Source organism: Micropterus dolomieu, linkage group LG14 (genome assembly GCF_021292245.1).
Source record: "Micropterus dolomieu isolate WLL.071019.BEF.003 ecotype Adirondacks linkage group LG14, ASM2129224v1, whole genome shotgun sequence".
Lineage (NCBI taxonomy): Eukaryota > Metazoa > Chordata > Actinopteri > Centrarchiformes > Centrarchidae > Micropterus > Micropterus dolomieu.
Window position 1 is genome coordinate 3,725,424 of NC_060163.1, and position 23,589 is coordinate 3,749,012.

Below are 23,589 nucleotides of genomic sequence, written 5' to 3' on the forward strand. Positions count from 1 at the left end.
TTAAGATCCGATATGTGATCTGCTGCCCCCTATTTTATTTGGAGTATGAATTTGACAGATAGAGAGTAGTGTTAATTCTTATTGCACATTTAAACAGATGTTACAGGAGAGGTCAACAAGCCACAAGCGCATAAAGTGAAGATACCTCAAATTAAGAATAATAATAATTTTAAAAAACTATTACAAAAAACATGATTTGGCAAACTAAAATAAATTAAATGCCATCATTGAAATACTAATATAATTAACGCATTCTTAATAGCTTTTTTTTAATATATCAATTAAATATAATTACACATTACACATTGAAAAATCTCTGTCACACTGCAGACTCCATAGATTTAGCGATACATCTTGCCAAAAAATGCAATAGTATTAAACAGACATCAACTTTTATTTTTTCATTGGTCATACTGTATATTGCATTCATTTTGCATGAATTGATAATTCATATATTTTCACATTTTCAGTTTCATATTCCTCATAATATATTTTGTTGTAATTAGTGCCGCTGTTCAGCTGCAGCTACAGCTTAGTTTGCTTTGCCACAGGGATCATGAAAGGTTAAATTTACCTCACAAAATCTATAATTGTATTATCTCAGCAGTAATTTGTCTAAAATTGATGGCAACAAAATTGTTTCACATTCACTCTAATTAGACTGAAATAACAGGGATAGTGAACAAATCAATCCAAAAAGGTGTTTTATTCTTTTTTTGTCAAGGACCACAGCTGTCTTAATATGGACACTATTACTGTGCACATGTGCAGAGTGGGAGTAAAATAGAGAGAACTGTATCTGTATTGTTGTCAGTAGCTTGTAAGAGGATCATGTCCACAGGCCTCCAAATCTCCTTTATATTATTACTTACAGTAGCTAGAATCCCAAGGGCTCTCACTTACACACACTACCACTCCTACACACACATATACACCCAAATCACACAGTATACGTTTGGCTTCTCTGACTGCTCATTATTTTTCTTACTGCTGAGGTTTTATCTAAAAAACATGTTGAAAATATGATGCGGTCGACAAAGTGGTACACCATAACACGCCATATCACAGTATATTTGCTCTGCAGCAGTAAGGTCAGAATCAGCTTTATTGGCTAAGGAATTTGACTCTTTTTTTCATTGATCTCAATGTACTTACACAGAAAATAAAGGTAAAAGACTGTTATGTACACAAGTATGCAACAAACAAGTATATGTATATGAAACATACAAATATATGTATATCTACATGCGTATATTTACAGTGCATGATGTGCACGATGATATGTATGTTACACTGTAAAAATATAATCTATAATGGAAATAAGTGGATGTTTTGGTGTTACAGGGTCACTGTGTGACTGATGTTAACTGTTCCTCAGAGTGATGGCTTGTTGGAAATTTATAGGGTCTGGGTTTCTTTGGTGTACAGTGGTGTACTACTAGAGGGGAGAAGTTGAATCGGGTTTTTGTCCAGGGTGTGATGGGTCTGCAGTGAAGTTTCCTGCCCATTTCGTGACTGTAGAGATGTACATGTATGTCCTGAATGGAGGGCAATTTGGCACCAATGATTTTCTCTGAATGTCTGTTGTGGTCTGTTCCTGTCCTATTTGGTGACCAGATTGGATTATTATTGCAGTGTACAACTGGATCAACAGCTCCTGACGCAACTTCCTGATCTGGAAAAGGACGTATATCCTCTGCAGAGGCTTACTGATAGTTGTGTCAATGTTCGATGCCCAATTTAGGTCCTGGAAGATTGTGGAGTAGAACCCAATCAATAGAATGGCAGGTGTATGAAATGATCACTGCCTCGTTGCAAGTGTGTTTGTTTTACTTCTTATAGCATCCCATCGTCAGTATATCTTTAACTGAGAAATGTTTGAGCAGAAGCAGAGCAAATCTAAGTGACCTGTCATAAAAGAAGTGGATGTAGCCACTGTTGTGTCACCCATTGCTTTGTGGACTACCATTCTGAAGCCTCAAGTTTGGCATTTTGGCTGTTGCCATTTGGAATCAGAAATGACCATATATGGACAAGAAGATGGAGCTAGCTAGCTTGGTTAGTAAGTTGCATCTGTAATTCATGTTAACTGTAATATTAATTGGGATAGTAATTTTGGCCAAAAAAATAGACTTACTGGATTGTGTTTTAGTACAACCAACTGCTGACCAAGAATTTTTTTGGCGTCAAAAATGTTGCAATTATCTTTCATGAACTGAAAACACACTGAAGGGGTAAGGACATCTTGACTCTTGGTCAAGGCCCTATGACATCACTTTTTAACGCCCTGGGTACCCCTTTAGTGTCAGTTTTAGACATTTTAGGATTCAAGTTAGCAACGCTTAGCAACAACAAATATGCAACGTCTGGTAAAGTTAGCAACAATAAATATAATAGCGTTTCAAAACATCGCCATTTTGAAACGGCACATTATTAAAGTTGTGAAAAGTTGGAATTTGGTTAGGTTTAGGCAACAAAACTACTTGGTTAAGGTTAGGAATAGACTAGGGCTATGTTTACTATATCGTCTACGGACCTGTTGGCACCTGTGGGCGAATTTCAAGAGGTCCAGTCGTGGGTCTGTAATGGATTTGAGGTGGGACAACACAGGCTGCCCAAAAGACTTCATTCCCACAGAGGTCAGGATGACGGGTCTGTAGTCATTTAGAGACTAAAGAGATTAAGAGATTAAAATAAAGATAGACCTTTTCCAGTGTGATTATAAAATAAACCATTTTAACCTTAAGTCCAAAACCTCTCATAACGGATGGCAGGACTCTAAACAAAGTACGATCCAATAACAGTACACACATTAGCCAACAACAACTTACCTCATTCACCTCTGGGAAAGTCTGGGGTATCAATAGTTGAGCGATTCCACTCTGCATCCTCTGCCCTAGCACTGGTCAGCTATTTCATTTTAAATAAGTGTGTTTAAAAAGGAATTGTAACCGCAGAGAGTGATTCTGATTTAGTTCTTCAGTCTTCCTCATTGTGTAAAATTGACTATGTAAAAACTTTTTAAATGATCTTGTATTGCAGTTTGTGGGAGTTTTGTCAGGGTGCGGCAGTACTGGGCAGTGGACCAGCCTCCCTCTAATGGTTTGGAACTCACTGCTGCTTGGTTGGCCATTGCACTGATTTAGCTGCCCTCCAATCAAAGATGGTGTTTACTTCAAGTTCATTTATCATTTAGAGAAACAAGTTGACAAACAGGCTCTGTTTTTTTTCTTGGGAGGGCAGCTGCTACCTTACCCCCCTTTTCAGCTTATGGCTACGGAGATGGCCCTCTGAGAAAATAGCACACCCCTCTGAAATTGAACCTGCTCTCTAGTGTTACTAGAGCAAGGCTGTTTGGAGGCGATAGAAGAGGGAGGAGGGTTGTTCGTCCGCCTCAACTTCCATTAAAGACAAGCAAGCAGGGCAACCTCGAGGCCGTTGATTAAGCCCCACTTTGCGCTTTTTCTGTGAATGAACAGGAAAGAAAAAACGTTGAGGTGTAAAAAGCAATATCCCGAAGGCTCGGTGGGTTATTCTTGGTCACAACTCTTTCTCTGTTCTGAGACCTTTACTTAGTCACCTCAATTAAACTGCACCACCCTGCTCTAATCTGGGGCTTTCTTCCACAGCTCAAACAACATGACAGAATACATTTCCATAGTAACGCCTAGGGAGTCATCGCATCACGGAGGAGTTTGCCAGTGTGTGTGAACCTGTGTGTGTATGCAATTGGACCGAAACGCACGGTAGAATTGGAAGCCTGTTTGCTTAGAGGCCATCTCCAGGGAGTCTATTTGCCAAGGTCTCTTGCTGAGAAGGTTAGCGGGGCGTCTGAAAATGATGAGGGCGGTAGAAAAACTTAGTGCTTCAGTTGGAGACAAGACCGTGTTCTGTTTCTTGTCTAAATTTCAGATCGAAGTGATTGATGTCCCTGTTCCTGTGTTTCTTCTCTTCACCTTACAGCACAGCCGAATCCACCGAAAATTCACGAAGGATGGTGGGCGTACAAGGAAGTGGTGCAGGGGAGCTTTGTTCCAGGTAAGCCTCAAAACAGTATGTAGCACTTTGATGCATTCCCACAGAATACTGATTTCCCTGCATACACTTTAACCACACTGTGTGCTTGATCCTGAAGTCGGAGCTTATTACATATTTAAGATAACATCGGGCCACCTTGCCGCTGGCAGTAGTTTTATTTTCTCAATCTTACAAGACCTCTTCGGCCTTCACACACAGATGACGCTTTTTCACTGATTGATTGATGGCAGCTCACTGTTCCTTCCACCTTTTCCATCTTGTTATGTATCTGCTTGTCAGGCCAATTATTTTCCTGAGATTGTGTTTTTCTGCTGCGTTGAGGTGATTTTGAGAAAGCCTGCAGGTGGCTGTGCATGTGTAGGCTGTATATATGTATGTAAGGTAATGCCCATGCTTATGAGGACCAAATGTCTACGGATAGAACAATTAGGAATTTTAGGAGGTTTTTTTTGCTGGTACTCACTTCTATAACAATCAAGGTTAGCTTTACTTTAAGGGTAAAGGTGAAGTGCAAGTATCAAGTAATAATGAGAGGTAAAGGTTAGGGTAAGGTTTGAGTTTTGTAGTTTTCTATATTCCCAAGTAATGTAGGGTCTCATTAAAACCTTTAAATTGGAACTCTAACTCTGCTTCAACCCTAAATACATGAGTTGCAAAATTATACAGAGCAACTATTGCTTTCAATAAACTCTTAGCGCTTAGTTGCTGAATGCTCCATAGTTACAGACATTTCCCTTACTTTATGATATCTTTTAAAGCTACAGTGCCAATGTCACTACAGAGAAGAATTATTAGTTAAATTATGCATGTCTGAATTCCCAGGATAATGTAACACTACTACTATTATGTGATGATTTATTTACTAAGGCTGCCTTCATTTCATTTGCATTTTGCATTTATTTATACACCAACTTTTCCACCTCAGCCGAATGTTTGTTTTTTTTATTTGCAGAATATCTGGCCTTTGCATTTGGGTTTTTTTAATGTGCAAATGGATGGAAATGCCATTGCTGGCTTTTTTTTTTAGCTACTTTATTAGGAGTTAGTAAGCGTCAAGCAATGCTCTTTATCCTATCCTCTAATGCTTGCAAACTATGCATGTTTGCACATTTGTTGTGAAAGACCAGGCCAGTATCCCTAGGAAAAATCTTCACCTCATAATATGCATCTGGATGACCTTTATTAATAGCAGAAAGTGAGGGTGCGGAGGTCAGGGTGGTGGATGGGCATGACAGCGTGTCTGAGTTTCTGTCCCGTTGCAGCTTTTTTATTATTTGTTCCCTAACCTGAACTATAATATTGTTTTAGTTGGCTAATCTTGACCATAACGTAGTTGTCAAGTGCAGATATTTCATAAAGCAATGGCAGTGGGGTGAGATATAAGCAGCCATCACAGCGGAGCGTTAGAGACCTTTAAATTAGGGCAATCACACCGCTCTTAATAAAGTCCTAATACGTTCTCAATGGAACACTCATATTTACAGTCCCCACCAAGACACACATTAAAACTAATGTTTGCCCATTTACTTCAATACAGTCCAAGACTTTGTGGAGCTAGCAGAGCCAGCCAGTCTAAAGGTGCTTCCACATAGCTTAGATATTCAGCCATACTCATGCAGTTTCTACTAATTTGTGAATTGTTTTCACACTAAATAGAGATTAAAGTTGGCATATTATGGTGACTGAGAGACTGACTTTAGGGAAAGGGCCTTAGGGATTAAAAACATAGATACAATGTTACAAATTAAGGTAATGTGGTGTTGTGCACTTTCTTATAAAGAACACTAAGGCTTCCCAGCATGTCCGAGCATACATATTAACGCCTGTTTGTCCTTCCCTCTGGCAGCAACCACTTGGTGGTTTGCTGCCGCGTTTATATCTCAACTATCTCTCCGGGACATCCTTGTAAAAGAGATTAAAAATCTCAATGGATTTCTTTCCTGGTAAAATAAAAGATAAATAAATTTTTTTTTAAAACTATCTCTTCCAGCAGTTCTCCATGGCGCACTTGCTTTGCTAACCACCGTACAACAGCTGGAGCAGTTAAATACTGTTCACGATCCTCCTGTGGCAGTGCGGAGAATTCCCTACCCTAGTTACCTTCTTCTGCAGATGGCAGGGTTTCATAGCTGGGATATTAAAGAGAAAGGAAGGGTTTTCACTGCAAATGAAGCCTGCTTTAATGATGCAGAGAAAAAAACATGGAACGTGGAATATATTCTTATTGTACTCAGTCTACTTGGACAGTGAGTGGTGATAAACCATTTCATTGGAAACTGAACTGTTTGTGCACTGGAATTTTAGTATTGTTAAGTATAAGTATGTTACATGCACATCATTCAAAGAAAATACTCCCTTAGAGCAGTAATCCATTATAATGAGTATTATGCAACTCTTCCTCACCTACACAGCTATTTTATATATTTCTTATTATAAATGATCAGTGGAAGAACTCAGGAGACAGTCTAGTTTTTGAATATTTTATCATTTGACAGTTATAGGGGTTCTTAAAAAAGTTGTGACTATGAATGGCAGCCAAAGTAATATTGTAGAAATTGAAATGGAGATGATTTATAATATCAGTGTAAGGCTCCAGGCAGCTCTGTAGTAGTGCTACCAGGGCTCCGAGCCCTCTCCACTTCTTTTCACCTGTTAATGGCCCATTTCTCTTCCCTGAAACGTTTCACAGTGGAGGTCAAAAACTGCAGTCCAGCATCTTAGAACATTTGCTCCCCAAGGTTGGCAAAGCAAATGTAATCCCATTCTCAGGCTTGTGTCACCACGGCTGACCTTTGGAATATTACTTATCCTTTCTGAACTCTCTCAATTACATTTAAATTTGGTAAAGGTCAGATATAACTCTACGTTCTGCGCCTGTTTCCCTTTTGCTCTCACCTCCTCTTTATGTCATGTCTTAGTGTTTAACTCTTGCAGTCAGTCACTTTCACTCATTGTTGTCAATCTTTCTACAGTGCAAAAATTTATTCCAGAGCTGTTCATTTCATTGTAACGACTGGAAGCACACAGGACACATGTGATGTATGTAACTAATCCTCTCATTTGTTTGTGTCTGGTGTATGGTTTTATAATTCAACTTTAATTTCCATGCAGTACAAATACGCAAAGAAATTATCTAATTTTCCCAGACTTACAACTTGAGTGCCTGCTGTGTTGTAAAAGTCTATTTAATGTATTAGAATGTTAAAAACAAAAATGGAATGGTAAAGCGGAGCCTGCATTTAAGCCAGCTAATAAGCTGCCACTGTAATGCTCCAATTATTGAATGTAACAAGATTACCAGCACTGATAATAAGTATTATTTTTGAGAATTGTGTAGATAATAATGATGGTGCTTTTGACACTACACTATAATGTACAATACGAAAACCTGTCTTAACTGCAGTGTTAAAAAGAAGTGCATTTTATGCATGTTATTACTTTGAGACTACACATTTCTTGAGTACGTTTCCAGGATCAGTAGTTGGGTCAATGCCTTATGGTAGCAGAAGGAGGCCTAATGCCTTAATGTGATTTTAAACCCTTTCTTATACCCTGCCTCTTTTATTTTGCTGGGAATTCTTCATTAAATTGAAATCTAAAAGTCTTTGCTGCTACCTTCCAAGCCTGTAGCCAGGCTTTTAGAAAAAACAATGCCTTGAATCCAAGTCTAGTCAAAATTGACCAAAATGACGGTTGTCTTGAAGGCACATTTTTGATGAATGGTTGTTGTCAGTAATAACCTCAAAACATTGTGTTTTTTATGACTGCTTCATAATTAGGGTTTGGGTACATTTATCCCTCCATGTGGTCACAATCCTCCCAGTTGGGGGAGATGTAATGGGTCATCAGTGCAGAGTTTGGAGAAATAGGGCTTTCCCCGTGTCAAGTCCCATCAGTGGCTTATGACAGAGCTGTGGAGGCAGTAGTGGAGGACGATGAGGAGGAGGATGGAGGGAGGGAAAAGCTACGGAGAGGGCAACTGCGGGGCAGAGAGTGATGAGAGTGCTCAGAGAGACTGACACAAGGATGCTTTTAGGGAGATAATGGGGTAATAGATAAATCGCTCTGGCTTTTAAACACACACGCACACACACAGGCATTATAGCCAATATAGCCACAGCTCTCCATTGGATTTTTTTGTCCCAGGGATCCATATTAAAAGATGTTGTTATTGTTAATTTAGGATTAAAATGTTTAAATTGAGGATTAAAATGTTTAACTCCCCACTTATACTGTATGTGGAAATAATCAGGATGAGTGATGCTTATAATTCTGTTAGTAATTGTTACACATCCAATAATTAGGCTAAATTCTAGCAAATTAAAGCTCTTACATAATTCAAAGGATTCGGAATTTAGAACCGTTTTCATGACATTTTACAGATACATGCAGTTCAGCTTGAAGGGCTGCTTCACCCAAATCACAAATTAACCAAATTTCTTTTACCTTGAGTCATGGGCATGTAGACTGTGGTTTTGGTTTGTTGATTGCATGAGATACTCTAACTACCTCTACTCCAGTGCAATGGAAGTACTACAAATGGAATTCAAAATTCAATAGCTACTTCCCTTTTCAAGAAATATGGGACCAGGAGCCACTTGTACTGACCAGATTTGTTCTTAAGAATGTATGAATGATTTGAGATACCTGGTCACATTTTTCACACACAGTTTTTCTTGTATATAATTTTGAGTGATTCAGGCCTGTCATATGAGTTGCACACAAATGGCCGCTTTTCATTTGAGTAGTTTCTAGGAAATTCTCATCAAACAAGAACAAGCATGAAATTTTGAGGAATCTGACATCATGTCGAACCATTAACTTGTTATTTCTGTCACTGTACAGCTTTGAAATGGCGCGCCATTGCTTAATAATATTTGCTTATTAATATTGTTTCATGTCTCTAATATGCCTGCTGACACAGCTACATTTGTTCTTTTTTCGTCTGCTGATTTCCGACAGCAAGACTTGAAGCTCTGCAATCTGAATGAGTGAAACAGGTACTGTGGCCAATTCAGAGACGTTTATTTGCAGATGACAAACTCTCATTAATAAATGGCATTAATCATGTTCAAATGAGCGATTTATGACCCATTTGTACAGTTAAATGAGTTTGGTAATTCTGACTTGGAACACTTATTGGAACTCACCTCAGACAGAAAAGTAAAAGAGGATTTGGATAAAACTAAATAAACACACTTGTACAGGACCCAGTGACCTTACTACTCTCAATCCAAAATCCACAAGACATATTATCTGTAGTTTTCATAGGGACCTCTGAAATGATGTGGGCAAGTGTGGAGGAGAGATGCTGGGTATATCAGGAAAAGGATGCTGAAGTTGGAGCTGCCAGCCAAGCAGAGAAAAGAAGGTCAAAGAAGACGAGAAAGAAGGTGAGGGAGGACACGCAGGTGGTTGGTGTGAGGAGGATGCAGAGGACAGGAAGCAATGGAAACAGATGATCCCCTGTGGCAAGCCCTTACAGGAGCAGCCGAAAGAAGAAGAAGAAGAAGAAGAAGAAGAAGAAGACTTTCTCAGGAAGTAGTTCCAAATAATCTGTTGGGAGTCAAGTGTGTGGATTATCCACAGATGACACTCTTTATGGAAATACATTTAACAGTTGAATTTTTAAAAATGTAATCTTTCAATACTTTGAGCATCATAAGTTAAATCTCATTCATCTTAATTGGCTGCAAGACAGGCAAGTCTCACAGACAGATATCTCAAACATGGACAAATAAAAACTAATTTCTGCGTGGCTCCATAGCTCTAGAGGTAAGTCATGTATTTGTGTTTTTGGTAATTTGGAGACCGGGTAAATTTTACCCACTATAAAAACGCAGTGATTTAGTGATTATTTCTGCTACATGTTGCTCCAACACACTTTGGGAAACATTATTTCCTATAAACATATTTCATATTTCAGGCATTTACAGAAAGTTTATTCTATTCTGTTCATTGTCTTCACCGTGCAGGTCGATCGCTTGCGCTGCGTATCTGTGAAGGACACGTTCACATGCGGCGGCTCTTTTGATGTCATCCACTCGCCGCTGTTATAGATGTTATAGCCTAGTTATATTCTAAATACAGCTTGAATTTAAATGCAGCATACAATTTACAAAAAAAGACTGAATGTTGTAGTGTTTTATAGGCGGTAATAATAATAGCCTCATAATGTCGGCTAAATCTTACTGTTCGGCTTGTTTTTTCGGACTCCATCGGGTATCCAGAGAGTAACACATAGCCACAAAGTCCAAATAAAAACAGGCTATTTATTTGAAAGAAACGATTATTATCAATTCCAAAATTCATAGTAGATTTTTACCCAACGGAACAATGTATAATGATCACTTTTACTAAAAAATACATAGCATTGAAAAAGTTATAGCCACGCTCTCTTGAAGGGACCGCAGAACAGACCTATATCACAGCGAAAAACTAGGCTACTGCAGTATTAGTTTTGATGATCATGTAGCATATGCATGTTTACTTCATGCAAGTGGATCGCTGTCAGATAAAGACCTGTCCGATGCTGAATCAACCCAGGACACATCGCCTAGCCCCCACCGTCAGACTCTCCTTCACTCACTGCGCTGAGAAAGTGTAATGCCTGTAGTGGAAAAGGCGTTGTCAATAGCAACATAGAATGTTTATCGCTCGAAATGAACAGCGCTATAATGACAGGGGTAAATTTTACCTGCTGGCGCTTACAGGTATAAATGCCCATTTTTTAAATCTGGCTTTATCTTGACATTTTTTAACAATAGGGGTTGCTACATAACACACTTTTAGGAAAAGTCAGAGACTTGGGGACCTGAATATTATATTGAAACAAAGATACATACAATCAAAAAACAGCTCGCGGGTAAATTTGACCTGTTGGCGGTTCTAGTGTTAAATGATGCATTTAGTGAAAGAATTTGGAGCCTGGCTGTCATGTCAGCCACTCTCCTGATTTAAATGGAGTAAAACCTGTTGGCACAAGTGTTGAGTAAAGTGCTGCAGTGCTCTAGTTAGGATTGTTGTTGTGCTTTTTGCTGTTAACAAAGCATAGAGGACAGCTCTTGATCTTGAATGTGCAAGCATCCGATATAATCATTAGACCTTATCGTACATCTCCCCATCTGATGCTCCATTTTCCAAGGCCCTCAACCCACGTCAGAGCATTTTGTCACAGCTTCTCATCACCCGAATTTGATTTAATCCTGTGTTTTCCCCTCCTTACACTCTTGTTTGATAGCCACTTTTGTTTCCAGCAATCAAACGAGCGGCTGCGGTTTTTCTAGCAGGCTTGTGAGCTGATTAACATTTGTATTTTTTTTTTTTTTACATCCCACTGAGACAAGAACCAAGCACCAATTATAGAATTTTAGCTGCCAGTTGTAAAAGTCCAAAAAGCAGTGTTGTGAAAAATCCCCTTAAATGTTTTTCTTTTTTTTAATACTGAATACTCCAGCTAAGCCCCTCTCTGAATCAATGGAGGAGGCTAATTGGTAGTTTCTTTGTATATGTCTGGCAGGTAGCAAGCTCTTCTTCAAGTGACAATCGCTGATCGAAAACCAATTAAAGACACAGACACCACCATCAGGGCCATGCACGATTTGCCGCCAGCATGTTTATGGGAAGAAAATGGACATCCAATAGCACATTACCAATTTGTTATGGGGGTACCCAAGCCAGCCCCTGCACTGGAGGTGAAAATAAGACTCTGAAATGTGCAGATGCTACGGTGGTGTGGGTGCAGGTCTGATGAGAAGAGCCCTCACAGTGGTGGGATCAGTGCCTACAGAGTGTAGGAGATGGTTTCTGACCATCAGCAGGGGCGGACAGTACACACCAGCAGGGGGCGGACTGACCATTGGGAATTTTGGGAACAATCCCAAACGGCCGGTCCATTTCAGGCCGAAACGGCAAGTGTTCAAGAGTTTTTATTTTTCAGTTTCTGATGTTCAAGTTTAAAAGATCCGCGACCGCGTTGGCCAGCCGGTCCGATGCAGCGAGCGCTGTCTGTGTCTATCAGACTGGGCCAAACCAATACTATTTTGAGGGGGCGCTTGGATCGATCCTCCTTTTTGCTGAAATCTGATTGGCTCGACTGTGCCGATCAAAGGAGTTTACTTTCCATCTGGGACGAGTTTAATCTCAATACGTTTTGTCGGTGCTAAACTCAGCCCAGGGTTGTGTGATAAGCACAACAGAGAAGGTTAATATGTCGAAAAGAAAGAAAGAGGAAAAAGAAATGTGTGGTGCAGAACAAATAAGAATTTAGAAGACAAATGTTGGGCACAAGAGGCAGCTAAATGCGTCAAATCAACTGACCTCTTCCTTGGTGGAAAGGTGCTGTGGCAAGTACAAATGAGGCAGGACCCAGCACAGGGACCGGAAAGTAATGCATTTATTATAACCTGAGATTATTTATAGGCCTTTATTTATAGGCATATAGGCTGTATTATATATTTATATATATTACAAAAACAACAGTTGAAGGAAGAAGGAAGAGGAGGAGCTGCAGGAGCTTCACGAGGAGGAGAAGCAGGAGGAGAAGGACCATGGAACCAGAAACAGTGACAGGTACAGGGGCCTGTGCAGGGCTGGGAAGGCAATTATCCATAAATAGAATAAGAAAATGGATTATTGTTAGTTTTATTTATTACTGATGTTCTTAACGTTCATATGTAGCTGCACAATCAGTACAAGCACAGGGGAGCTACTCAGAGCTGAAGCTGAGGGATTTGATTTTTATGCACACACACACACACACACACACACACACACACTGCTCTATTTTATGAGACTGGATTGTAGTTTTTTATTATATTTAACTATTTTTGCATTCTGACTGACTCTGGCTTGGTCTTGTTCAGCGCAGTGGTGCCTTGCTTATACAAACTTAAGAGGCAGGTGTCACAAAAGATTCTTGAAGGTCTTTATCATAATGAAATTGAGTGTATACAAGTACAACACTATTAATTAAAATAACTTCTTAAAATCTTTCCCCGCACCCCCACACAGCGCTCACATAAAAGGCCTCTCTGTTTCAAAGTCCTGGGCTGAATTTCAGTCCCAGTACCTCCCTGCACACCAGAGGCAGTTTTATGGGCCTCAAGCATCTAACTAAACAGATTTGGCCCCATGTGGAGACGACAGTTGCAAGAGAAATTTCTCCTATCAAGGTGAAATATTATCTTCTGCACTGATATACTGAGCAACAATTTTTTCCACTTTGGTACCATTCCAGTCTTTTTGCTCTTTGTAGTTTAATGTAGAGGTATCCGCAAATGAAAAGAATAACACTTTGGATCAGTTTGGCTACGCAATTTATTTTTCTGAGGCAGGGTTTTACTCTGTGTGTGTAGACATTCTCTACTAAAACACTCACACAGCTTCTCAGAAACCCAGACTGAAATGTAGTTCCTTTTTGAAAATCCACAAATAATGCGGTTGCGACAATCACTTGTTTTGAGACCCTTTGTATTGTATTTCCAACTTAATTTTAAGCAAAACAAAGTAGAAAATGATTTAAGATACAACAATATCTTAAAAAACTAGACCCTTTAACTTAAAATGAGGTCAATGAAAGAAACAGCAACTTTAAGCCTGAAGTAAACATAACTGACCTAACAAATGACACAAAGGGAGTGTTAACAAAATGATTGTTGTATTTATGCACATTCCATCCACCATACTGTCTAAGTATGGTTTAGATGTTTAGGGCTCAGCGGTCAAGTTAGCAACGTTTAGCAACAATAAATTTGCAACGTCCGGTTACACCTTCAAAATAAAACCCTAGCGTTTTCGAAACATCGCCATTTTGAAATGGCACGTTTTTAAAGTTGTGACATGTTGCAATTTGGTTAGGTATAGGCACAAAAAGTACTTGGTTAGGGTTAGGAAAAGATCATGGTTTGGCCTAAAATTACATACGTCAGTTAACACTTTTACATAACTTTGTCTAACTGAAATAACTTAAATATTTAATGTTGACTTTTTGTTTCACACAGGACATGAACCCCGGTCTCCTGGTCCAAAGTTGGGGTTCTTGCCCTCCATCCACTCCAACCATTTGCTTACTGCATCTTTTCTGTTAAATATCATATACCTACCTTTACCGTCAAAAACTGACATCCAGTGCGTCCATATGTGACGAGTCAGGGAGTGAGAACGGGTTGCATCGGCCGTTTTTTCTTAATTGCATAATTTGCTAAATTTGTGCTCTTTTCTAATTAATTCTACCAAGCCTATACTGAGCATGTTGGTTGTAAATGTATATGTGGGAGCGCCAGTTAGCTCTCCAGTAGAGCACGCCCCCCTTGTACAAAGGCTGAGTCCTTGCTTTAGTGGCCCAGGGTCAAATCCAACCCACAGTCTAGCTGCATGTCTCTCTCTCTCTCTTCCACCTTTCCTGTCTCTCTCTCAAATGCGTGGCATTTTTTGGACTAAACCCCCATCATCCCTGCGTAGGAGCCATAGTGTGGAAGTGAGGCACTGACACTCTTTTTGCACAGTGGCCAGCTTTTATGTCCTATCTGCCAGGCCCTCAAAACGAAGCAAGTGAAGTAAACACAACATGAGACAGCTACATTTACTCAGAACTAAGTGGAAAAGAGGAGAGGTGAGAGGGAAAGGAAAACAGGAGGGGAGAGGAGGTAAGGAAAGGAAAGATAAAGAAACAGATCAAAAGAGGAGAGGAGGAAAGGAAAACAGGAGAGGAGATAAGGGAATGGAACATGAATAGAGGAAAGTGAAAAAAAGGATTTTGGCCTCTCAAATCCTATGTCAAATTAATTATGTGTTCTTATACTGGACCAATATCATGCTGCTGATGTACTTGGCCACCTCCTGCATGTTCTAGTCCTTCTAGTGCATGATGGGCACATCTCTTGTCTCAAACAAACCCCCTCTCCTCTTAATATTCTGTCCTGATGTGTCCTTGTGCTGCTGCTTTCTGTCTAACTGAATGTGTGTATGATGTAGTCCACATTCAGTGGACTGGGGGGAACGCTGGAGCTGCTCAGCAGGCCTGCACACTCTGTCATCGGCTCACACACACTTGCGTAAACACACACACACACACACAGTGGAAAGAGAAAAAAAAATCCAAACATTTTAACAGAGAGGAGAACATGTGGGGCTGCTGACCGGGTAGGATTCACATTTTTAGTAACCGTCTGTCAATTTCTAATGTGATATTTGGAAAATCCTACGCATACACGCACTAGCTGGCTGAACATTATCAACACACATATACACATGCACAAAGGCACACACCTGCGTCCACACAGTGACAGCTGTGGGTATTAAGTGGCAGTGTGATGGATGGGGTTCAGACAGGATGGCCCTCATAACCTCCCCTTTATTTACCCTCCACTGACTGACAGCAGGGAAAGAGACAGGGAGGAGAGGAGGGGAGGAAGAGAGGAAAATAGGAGAGCATAAGGAAAGGAATGAAAACAGGAGAGGAATTAGATAGAGGAAAGGAAACAAATGATAAGAGGAGGGGAGAGAGGGAAGGGGAACTGATAAAAAGAGGAGAGAGGCAATGAAGGGAAATGGATAAAAAAAAAACTGGAAACAGATGCAACAGATGAAAGGAGGGCATGACACGGAGAGGAAATGAGAGAAGGGAAGAGGAGCGATGACAGAGAGGAAAAACTGATAAAATGAGGAAGCGATGAAGGACAAAATAGGAACGGAAATATAAGCAAAGAAGGTAAGTCAAGGGAAGAAAAGAGGTAAGGATATAAAAGAAGGGGCACAGTATTGGCAAAAGAGAAGAAGAAATGACAGCAGAGAAGTAAAAGAGAAGAGAGGAGGAGGAGAGGGAAGATGAAAGAAAAGAAATTAGAGAACAGGGAAGATGGTAGATGTGCTGGGAAAGGTTGCAGAGTGGGTATATGAGGAGAGAAGTCAGGTCCGAGTTAGATCGAGCGAGGAGATGAAAGCAGAGGCAGCCGAGTGGAGGGTAAGAGAAAGAGAGCGGCGGGATGAATAGAGTTGAAGGTCGGATGGAGGGGTGGGGGATTTTCTTAAAGAGCCACGCAAAGAAAAGAACTGTTGGAAATTGAAAAATATTCCTTGTGGTTGACAGTAACCCTGTGATGATGGGCGCACACACTTTCCTCACCTCCTTTAAATCCTTCAATTCCACAGGTCACCGTGAATCCGCGGCTGGCTGTCAATCACCCAGCCACTGTAAGCACCGCTGGCCTCCAACTTACAATGACAAGAGGAGAACTTTCTTTTCACACTCTCCTTTTGATCTGTACTGATCACTCAAGATATGCCCAGTCAAAACTGGCTGTCTGGGTTACTCTGTACCTTCTCTCCATCCTTATTTAAATCAAATCTGCATTTTCTCTGATTCTTTTGCTCATTTCTGCTCTTTCTCTGTCAGTTCCTTGATGTTTTATTTCTGCTTCTGCTGTCTGACAGCATGGCTTTCAAATATCAGCTAAATACCAGCTCTCTTTATTCCACTATTTAAGAGGAAGCACACTTTTTGCTGTTCAGCTTGTTGAGATTCAACGAAGGTGTTTGATCTTGCACGCGTGTTTAAATAGCTGTCCTAATCTTTGGACCACCCAGTGTACCACAAATAGACAAAACACAGGCAACTGAAGACAACCTTCGGTTTTCTGACTTTGCAGCATTTTTTTTTTATGCTGTGCATGTGTTGTCTAATTGTTTATGTTCTTTTGTCTATTTGTCTATTTTGCGTGTGTGTGTACTGCAGTGTGTTAGGGGTTTAGGGCCACCTTAATGAAACAACTTATTTCTATTAATATAACTATTCCATATGCAAAGTATATCCATTAAAAAGGAGCCTAATCTGTGGTCAATTTTAATCTCAGTGATGAGCTGAAAGTGCCCACATAGCAGTTTAATTTAGGTCAGCGCCTTTCCTCTCCCCTCTGTTGTTTTTGCATGCAACTAATGATTCCTTTTATTATGATATAATCTGTCAATTATTTTCTACAAACAATTGCTTATTATCTAAATCGTCTCAAAATGCTGAAAAATGTTCATCAAAGTTCCAACAGCCCAAAGTGAAAGTCATGTCATATTATGTGTTTTGTCTGACCAACAATCTAAAACCTGTGAAATAAATTTTACACTCATGAAACAAAAGAAGCTTCAAATACTCAGAAACCAATTTTAACAATTTTAACATTCATTTATTATCAAACCTGGTTACAATTCAACAACTAGTCGATAAATCGTTGCAGCACTGTCAATAAATCTGTCGATGCAAATGCATGTCCCTTGCAGCCAGTTATATGCAAAGATAGTCAAGTAAGCATTTCCACATGTTGCATTTAAAAAGTGTTTCATTGTTAAAGGGGTATTTGGGTAATTTTGTGTTTCATTTTCATACATGTGTATGATGAATGAAAAAAAGAATGGCGTAGCAGAGGCGGAGATATCTGAACCTTTAGGCCGAGCTCAAGCTGCAACCTGCTAAAACACAGAATCCTACATTTCCCATAACGCAACAAAAAGCATATGTTCATCAGAACCTCGCTGCCTAATAAATGTGCTCGTCTTTCATACTCCACCCAGTTTGTAACACAGTTTTTCTGCTAAAAATGCGTACCTGTGTTATCTTAACGACATCATCAGGTGCTGTTTTTACTGACTTAGACTCCCTCCAGAACCACAGAAGACATATACCTGATTTCACCGGGCAGCTAGCACTGGCAGTGAGTTAACACCATACTCACCTGCATGGTTCCTGTTTTACCCATACAGTGTCTATGCAGGCTGTTTTAAGAAGGACATTAGCTCTGTGTGGAAAAAGGCTGCCCCCTCATTCATTTCAATGAGATCAGTATTTTGAAGCAACAGGATGCAATGTTGGCCGGAAAGACTGTGGAATAGCCTCAACTTTTACCGCAACGCAATGTCATCTGGCAACACACTGCGATGGCAGGTCAAGCGCACACTCCTGATAGATGACTTTGTAATGCTCACAGTCATGGTGATGGAGGATAAAGTGTTTGTCACTGTGCAAGTTCTCAGAGTCGTAACATCCTGTCTCATAGTATTTAAAACCACTGTGCAGCCCTCTACCTAATAGATCCATTACTCAAACCCGTGTTTCTGGATTGTATTTTGATGTGTCAGCACAGCCCCACCAACACCAGGCCTTTTGTTTATTTTCTACACAGTGCCATTTTCAGACTGGACACCTGCTAACATGTTGGTCCCAAATCTCACCTAGGTGTTTAATGGATTGAAATCTGGGGACTGTGAACACCACAGCTTGTGATTCACATCGTTTCGCTACTCATCAAACCATTCAGTCATCTCTCATAACCTGTATGGAAGCATCTGCATTTGTTATGTTTGCCCGTCCATTTATTCTGGTTTTCCCTGTAATTTGTCACCTGGCTGTATTGGTGCGAAAGCAAATCTCTTACAGCCAGACTGTGCCAATGAAACCAGTGAAGCATGGCCACATTTTGCATTTGTAAATTGCCTCCTTGTTAGCCATTGCAGTGTCTACTTTGTGCTAAATGAGATAGGATTATTTTGGTTTCATTTGCAGGGCCGTGATGAGGAAGAAAATGACCTGTCTGACAGGTTTTTACCATTTATTTAGGCTGCTCTCACCAGCTTGAACAGCAAATGGATGGAAGATGATCAATTAAATGACATGCACGCACTTGACCTGTGGAGCCCTGACACACTGGTACTGCCACACACAATATCTCACCTACAGACAAGACACTCTCAGTAGATTATGGAATCATAAAAATTACAGTGCTATTTCAGATGGCATACACACATGCATTTCTAGAAGATACAGAGTCAGATCATCTGATCATTTCTAAATACTCATATGGGGTTACAATGCTGAATATATATGAATGTATAGCCCATGCTAGTTATTTTTTATGAGTGTGACTTTGCCCATGAAATCATCACATGCTCTGAAAACTGCCCTTCATTGCAGTTTATTAACTACCTTTGCATTCAACATTCAATTCAGTGTCCAAGCAGCCATGTGAGTCGAAGCTATGTATAATCAAAGCTATGAAAATCTCCGGAAGACAAAACAATATCAGAGAGGATCCAATGACAGCCTGTGTTGTATCCCACCATGGACGTCTTTGCCAAATACCATTTCCTTTTATTGACACTGATACTGTGTACTGAGGGGATTACACATTGCGATATAAATCAAATAATCTGTCGTCGTCTGAGTCTGGTGCAGGACAAAGCAGATCGTAAAAAGCAAAATACACGATTACATCTGGTTCCCCTCATCTGCCCGTCCTGTTTATTTTCGGTTATATGGTACTCTGTCAGCGGCTGAGTTGTGTGTTTAGCTTCTCAGAGTGGCATTTAGGAGAATGCGAGGCGAGGTGTGTGTGCTGTGCACCTGTGTACCTACAGTACAGTAAGTTGCTGACGCTTAGACTCCAGTCTTTGATTTACATTGCCTTGGTAAATCCTGTTGTGTTAAACTCCTTACATATGCCCCCACGGGGAAACAAATTGCACGCGATGCTGGGAACAGATTGCTTACAGATGTCACAAGGTGCTTTATGATTCACCTCTGCTCCTTCATATATCAGTTGTTTAGTAATGTGAAGAAAAACTGAACAATAAAATACGTGTCACGTTTTTAGACTGATATTGTTTTCCTGGCTTTGGTATGAGATTTTTCAACAATAACCAAACTCACAGCCAGAGGCAGGTGAATAAAACAATCACTACGGAGTGACTCACTGTTGATAAAACTTCTTTTTGTCTTCGAGGATCTGCAGAGGAATGTCAGCAGAATGCAAAAGCTGAGTATTATATCACAGGCTTGTGTTGTGGTGCCTGTCGCGCTCCGAAAGATGTAAAGATTAAGCTGCATCCTCAGGCTTTCTGCATTATCCATTTTGCCTATGGAGGCAGAATAGCAGCTTGCATAGTAAGTGTGAGGTGGCTGGCGGAGGGAGAGGGTTCTCTGTAGACATTATGCAGAGTGTACAGGCAGACACTGATGGTTTCAAACACAGACAAATCAATGATGGTCAAACACAGCAAACTACTATAGCTGCTATACTGTGTCTGTGTAGTCAACCAAGGAGGGTTTTTTTAAAACCGGGTTTAAAATAGAAGTTATTTTAGGCATTCAGGCTGCACAAACTGTTATTTCAAAGGGATGTGCGGGTGCTTTAACACCTTGAACTGTGCTGTGTTTGCTGTTAAGTATGGTTCATTTAGACTGGTGTGAAAGGTGTCAATCAAACCAGACCGAGGCTGCCTGAGAAGGTGGCTGATCTGTGGTGTCAATGGAAAAGGACCAAGCACTAAATGTTTTGATTCAAAAGCTAAACTTCTATTGAATCCAGCTGCTGGTCTTCAACTGTCAGTCCATGCTAACAGCTCGTGGTTTGTTTGTGAGAAGTCAGTGTGAACACAAACCAGACCAGAACTAAAGGGCAACAATGTACAATATGTTCCCCATAGTCCTGGACCAAATGACAAAACTAGCCAGTGTTTACAATTACTGTCTTTGATCTCACGTGCATTGGGCAGATGAGAAATTATGATTAACACTGTCCATTGAAGATAATATAGTATATCATTGCTGGCAACTTTGGTTAAACTTTTGGGGGCAAAAAATGTAGGCAATGTGGCTGTGGCTCTGGCTGACATTTACCGGCAGACAGTGACCCAGCTAATTCTCACCAGAATTGAAAACATGTATGTGGTTCCACAGCATGTGGAAAGCAAACAGCCTACTAACTTAACAACCGGGCACTGCCATGACATGGAGCTGAAAAAGTTGCCCTGAAGTGAAATGTGGTCTAATTTATGATTAAAAAAAGGTAAATAAAGGGTTTATCAAATTATTTGTTGCTAACTAACTCACAAACTTGGTAGACACAAGTTACAGCAAGCATGGTGTTTTTCTTCTTCTTCTGGCGCTAATGTTGCCAATAGAACAGTCAGTGCAGGCTAAGCTCTGACATGGCATTTGCCAGACATTCGTGAAAGCAATGTGTTATATCTGTGAGTCTTTTCTTATATTGAGCTTTCTTAGTGTCAACCTAACAGTCCCCTATAAGAGCATTTTCCAAATCCCATCCACACTACTGTGTTTTCGAATTAAAACGGAGACCTTTTGCTACGCTTGCACCTCCTGCCCAGACTACAACGGCGAAAACGAAGACCTAAAACGGAGAAGTTTAGAAACTCTACCAACCCCGCTTTGCGTTTCAAAACTCCAGAGGGCATTTTATTGAAGACGGGCCAAAATGGAGGACTTTAGAAACGATGACACAGCCGCTCACGCTTGCCTCTCTGATTGGGTCTTAGAAGTTATGCAAAGCAGAAACACGATGCTACTGACCGGGTTTTTGACGTGGTATTTTTATTAAAATATTATGTACCGTGCAAATAACACTTACAGTATCTGCCTACACTTGTACTGTGCATGTCACCGTATTTACTTTGCAACGACTCCCTGTCTGTTTTCCGACTTCACACTCCTGTGTTAATTCAGTAACAGTCCCAGCTCCTTATTGGTGCATACAAAAAAAAACAATACTTCTTCGTCTGTATTTATTTTTTCTTTCGCCAAATCTTCTGTAACCAGGAAGAGACCATCTGCTTCATGTTTACACCAGCACGCGCATGCCCAGTGCACCTGAACGACCAATAGATGTGCGTTTTCATGTAGACGGAGATCAACTCCAAAACGCTGGTGTGGACGGAGATCGTATGCGTTTTAATTCTCCATTTGTAAACTAAAATGGAGTAGTGTGGATGGGGCCTTAGATCTCTCCCTGCTCCAACAAAGCTGATTTAAATTATCAGCTTGTTATCAGCCATCTTCAGGACTGCATAACAGTTGATAATTTGAATCAGCTGTGTTTGCAATGACAATGGGTACTCTAGGAGAGGAAACACTGCCCTATAGGCTTTGCATCACCTTGTGAGCTGGATGTATGGCCTAATTGGCTGTAGTTTGTTGTAAAATAAGCCCACAATAACCAAGGTTGCCGCAAAGTGAGTTAACCAGTGGCTAACTATCGGGCTATGATCACTGCTAAACTATTGCTACATTTACATGGACCCTGATATGCCACTAATAATCACAATAATAATGCCTCGTGTAACCACCTCAACCGGGAGAGTCTGGCATGATCTGTCGTGATCGGAAGTGATTTTCAATCAGGCTGAGAGAAGTGATCTGATAATCCGTTCAATAAGAACATATTAACACCTAATAATAACTAATACACTAATACTGGGGATTAGGCAGGGAACCAGAGGGTCGCTGGTTCAAATCCAGCTCGGACCAGAGTTGCTGAGACTGGTAGCTGGAGAGGTGCCAGTTCACCTCCCGGGCACTGCCGAAGGAGGCCTTCAGGAAGCCCCTGAACCCCGCAACTCCTTGGGGGGAAAACAGTATGACGGAATCGGAGGACGGCAAAACGAATCATGCACGATGATATGTTGCTATGTCAGCTACACAGATAGCTCGCTAAGCTAATAAAGCACAACACACTTCCCATATTACCTACCTGGTTGTCCACTTAGCTCTGTGCTGATGATCATATAATTCGGATTGTTGTTGCACCAGAATTATTAGCTTCTCATTGTCCAGATTGCCCATGTTTCCTCCTTGTGTGAGGGAGCTAGGTTACGTCCGGTTGTAACTACTATCATGAAGGACTGCAAAAAGTTAAAATATTTTAACAGTATTTTACCCTGCTCTCCAGTATGCCGTCTACTGCTTGAATCCACATGAATGCAGCCTGCAAGAATGCAAATATTCTTATTTCTTCTTCTGGTGTATGTGCGTCCTGTCTTCACAGCGGGCGGAACCCCTTTTCACATGTCCAAGGAATATTCTGATTAAATGCTTTGGTGCATGTAAATCCAAATCTTACAGGATCTTGCCATTTTCAGTCGGGTTGAAGAAATATTTTCCATGTAACTGTGGCTAGATTTGCCAGAGGTGACACCAAAAAAGCCCAATCAGAGCCTCATACCCTCCCAATCATCAAGAAAGTATAATTAGGTAGGCAAACCCCGAACTACATTAATCATGAACACAATCTTTACTTAACCTGAACCAAATGGTTTTAGTTTGTAAACCTTACCAACTGAGGTGGCATTTTAGAAAACACTTCTATGAATCATTTTTGTAACTGAACATTCTTTGCATTGGAATATACAGTACCTTACTAATTGTAATACTTTTGAAACATTCTATCTACGTTTTGTTAAAGGGGACCTATTATGCTTTTTCATATTTTCTGGGATTTCTAGAATGTTACAATGTTGGATGTTAATGTTAAAAATGACCAAAGCTTCAAATAATGAGGTAAAAGTATTTAAAAGAAATCCCTGTGAACCAAAACCTCAGTAATCCCCCTGTTCCGAACGCTCTGTTTTAAACTGTTATTTTCTACTAACGGCTCGGTATGATGTCATTCCGAGCAAGATTTCCATATATGGCCATGTTCTCCAGGCAGAGAATGCAGGACAAAGGAACATGCAGCCCTGCGGCAACCTGGGTAAATACATTACGGGTTGGTG

General features: G+C 40.4%; 1 protein-coding gene across 1 annotated transcript in view; it reads left to right on the forward strand.

Annotated features, from left to right (window-relative positions):
• ca10a (carbonic anhydrase Xa) overlaps positions 1 to 23,589 on the forward strand; it is a 275,302-nt gene that overhangs the window by 23,583 nt on the left and 228,130 nt on the right. The window contains exon 3 of the mRNA XM_046069523.1: positions 3,964 to 4,038. Coding sequence (XP_045925479.1) covers positions 3,964 to 4,038 — 75 coding nt within the window. The remainder of the gene's footprint in view (positions 1 to 3,963; positions 4,039 to 23,589) is intronic.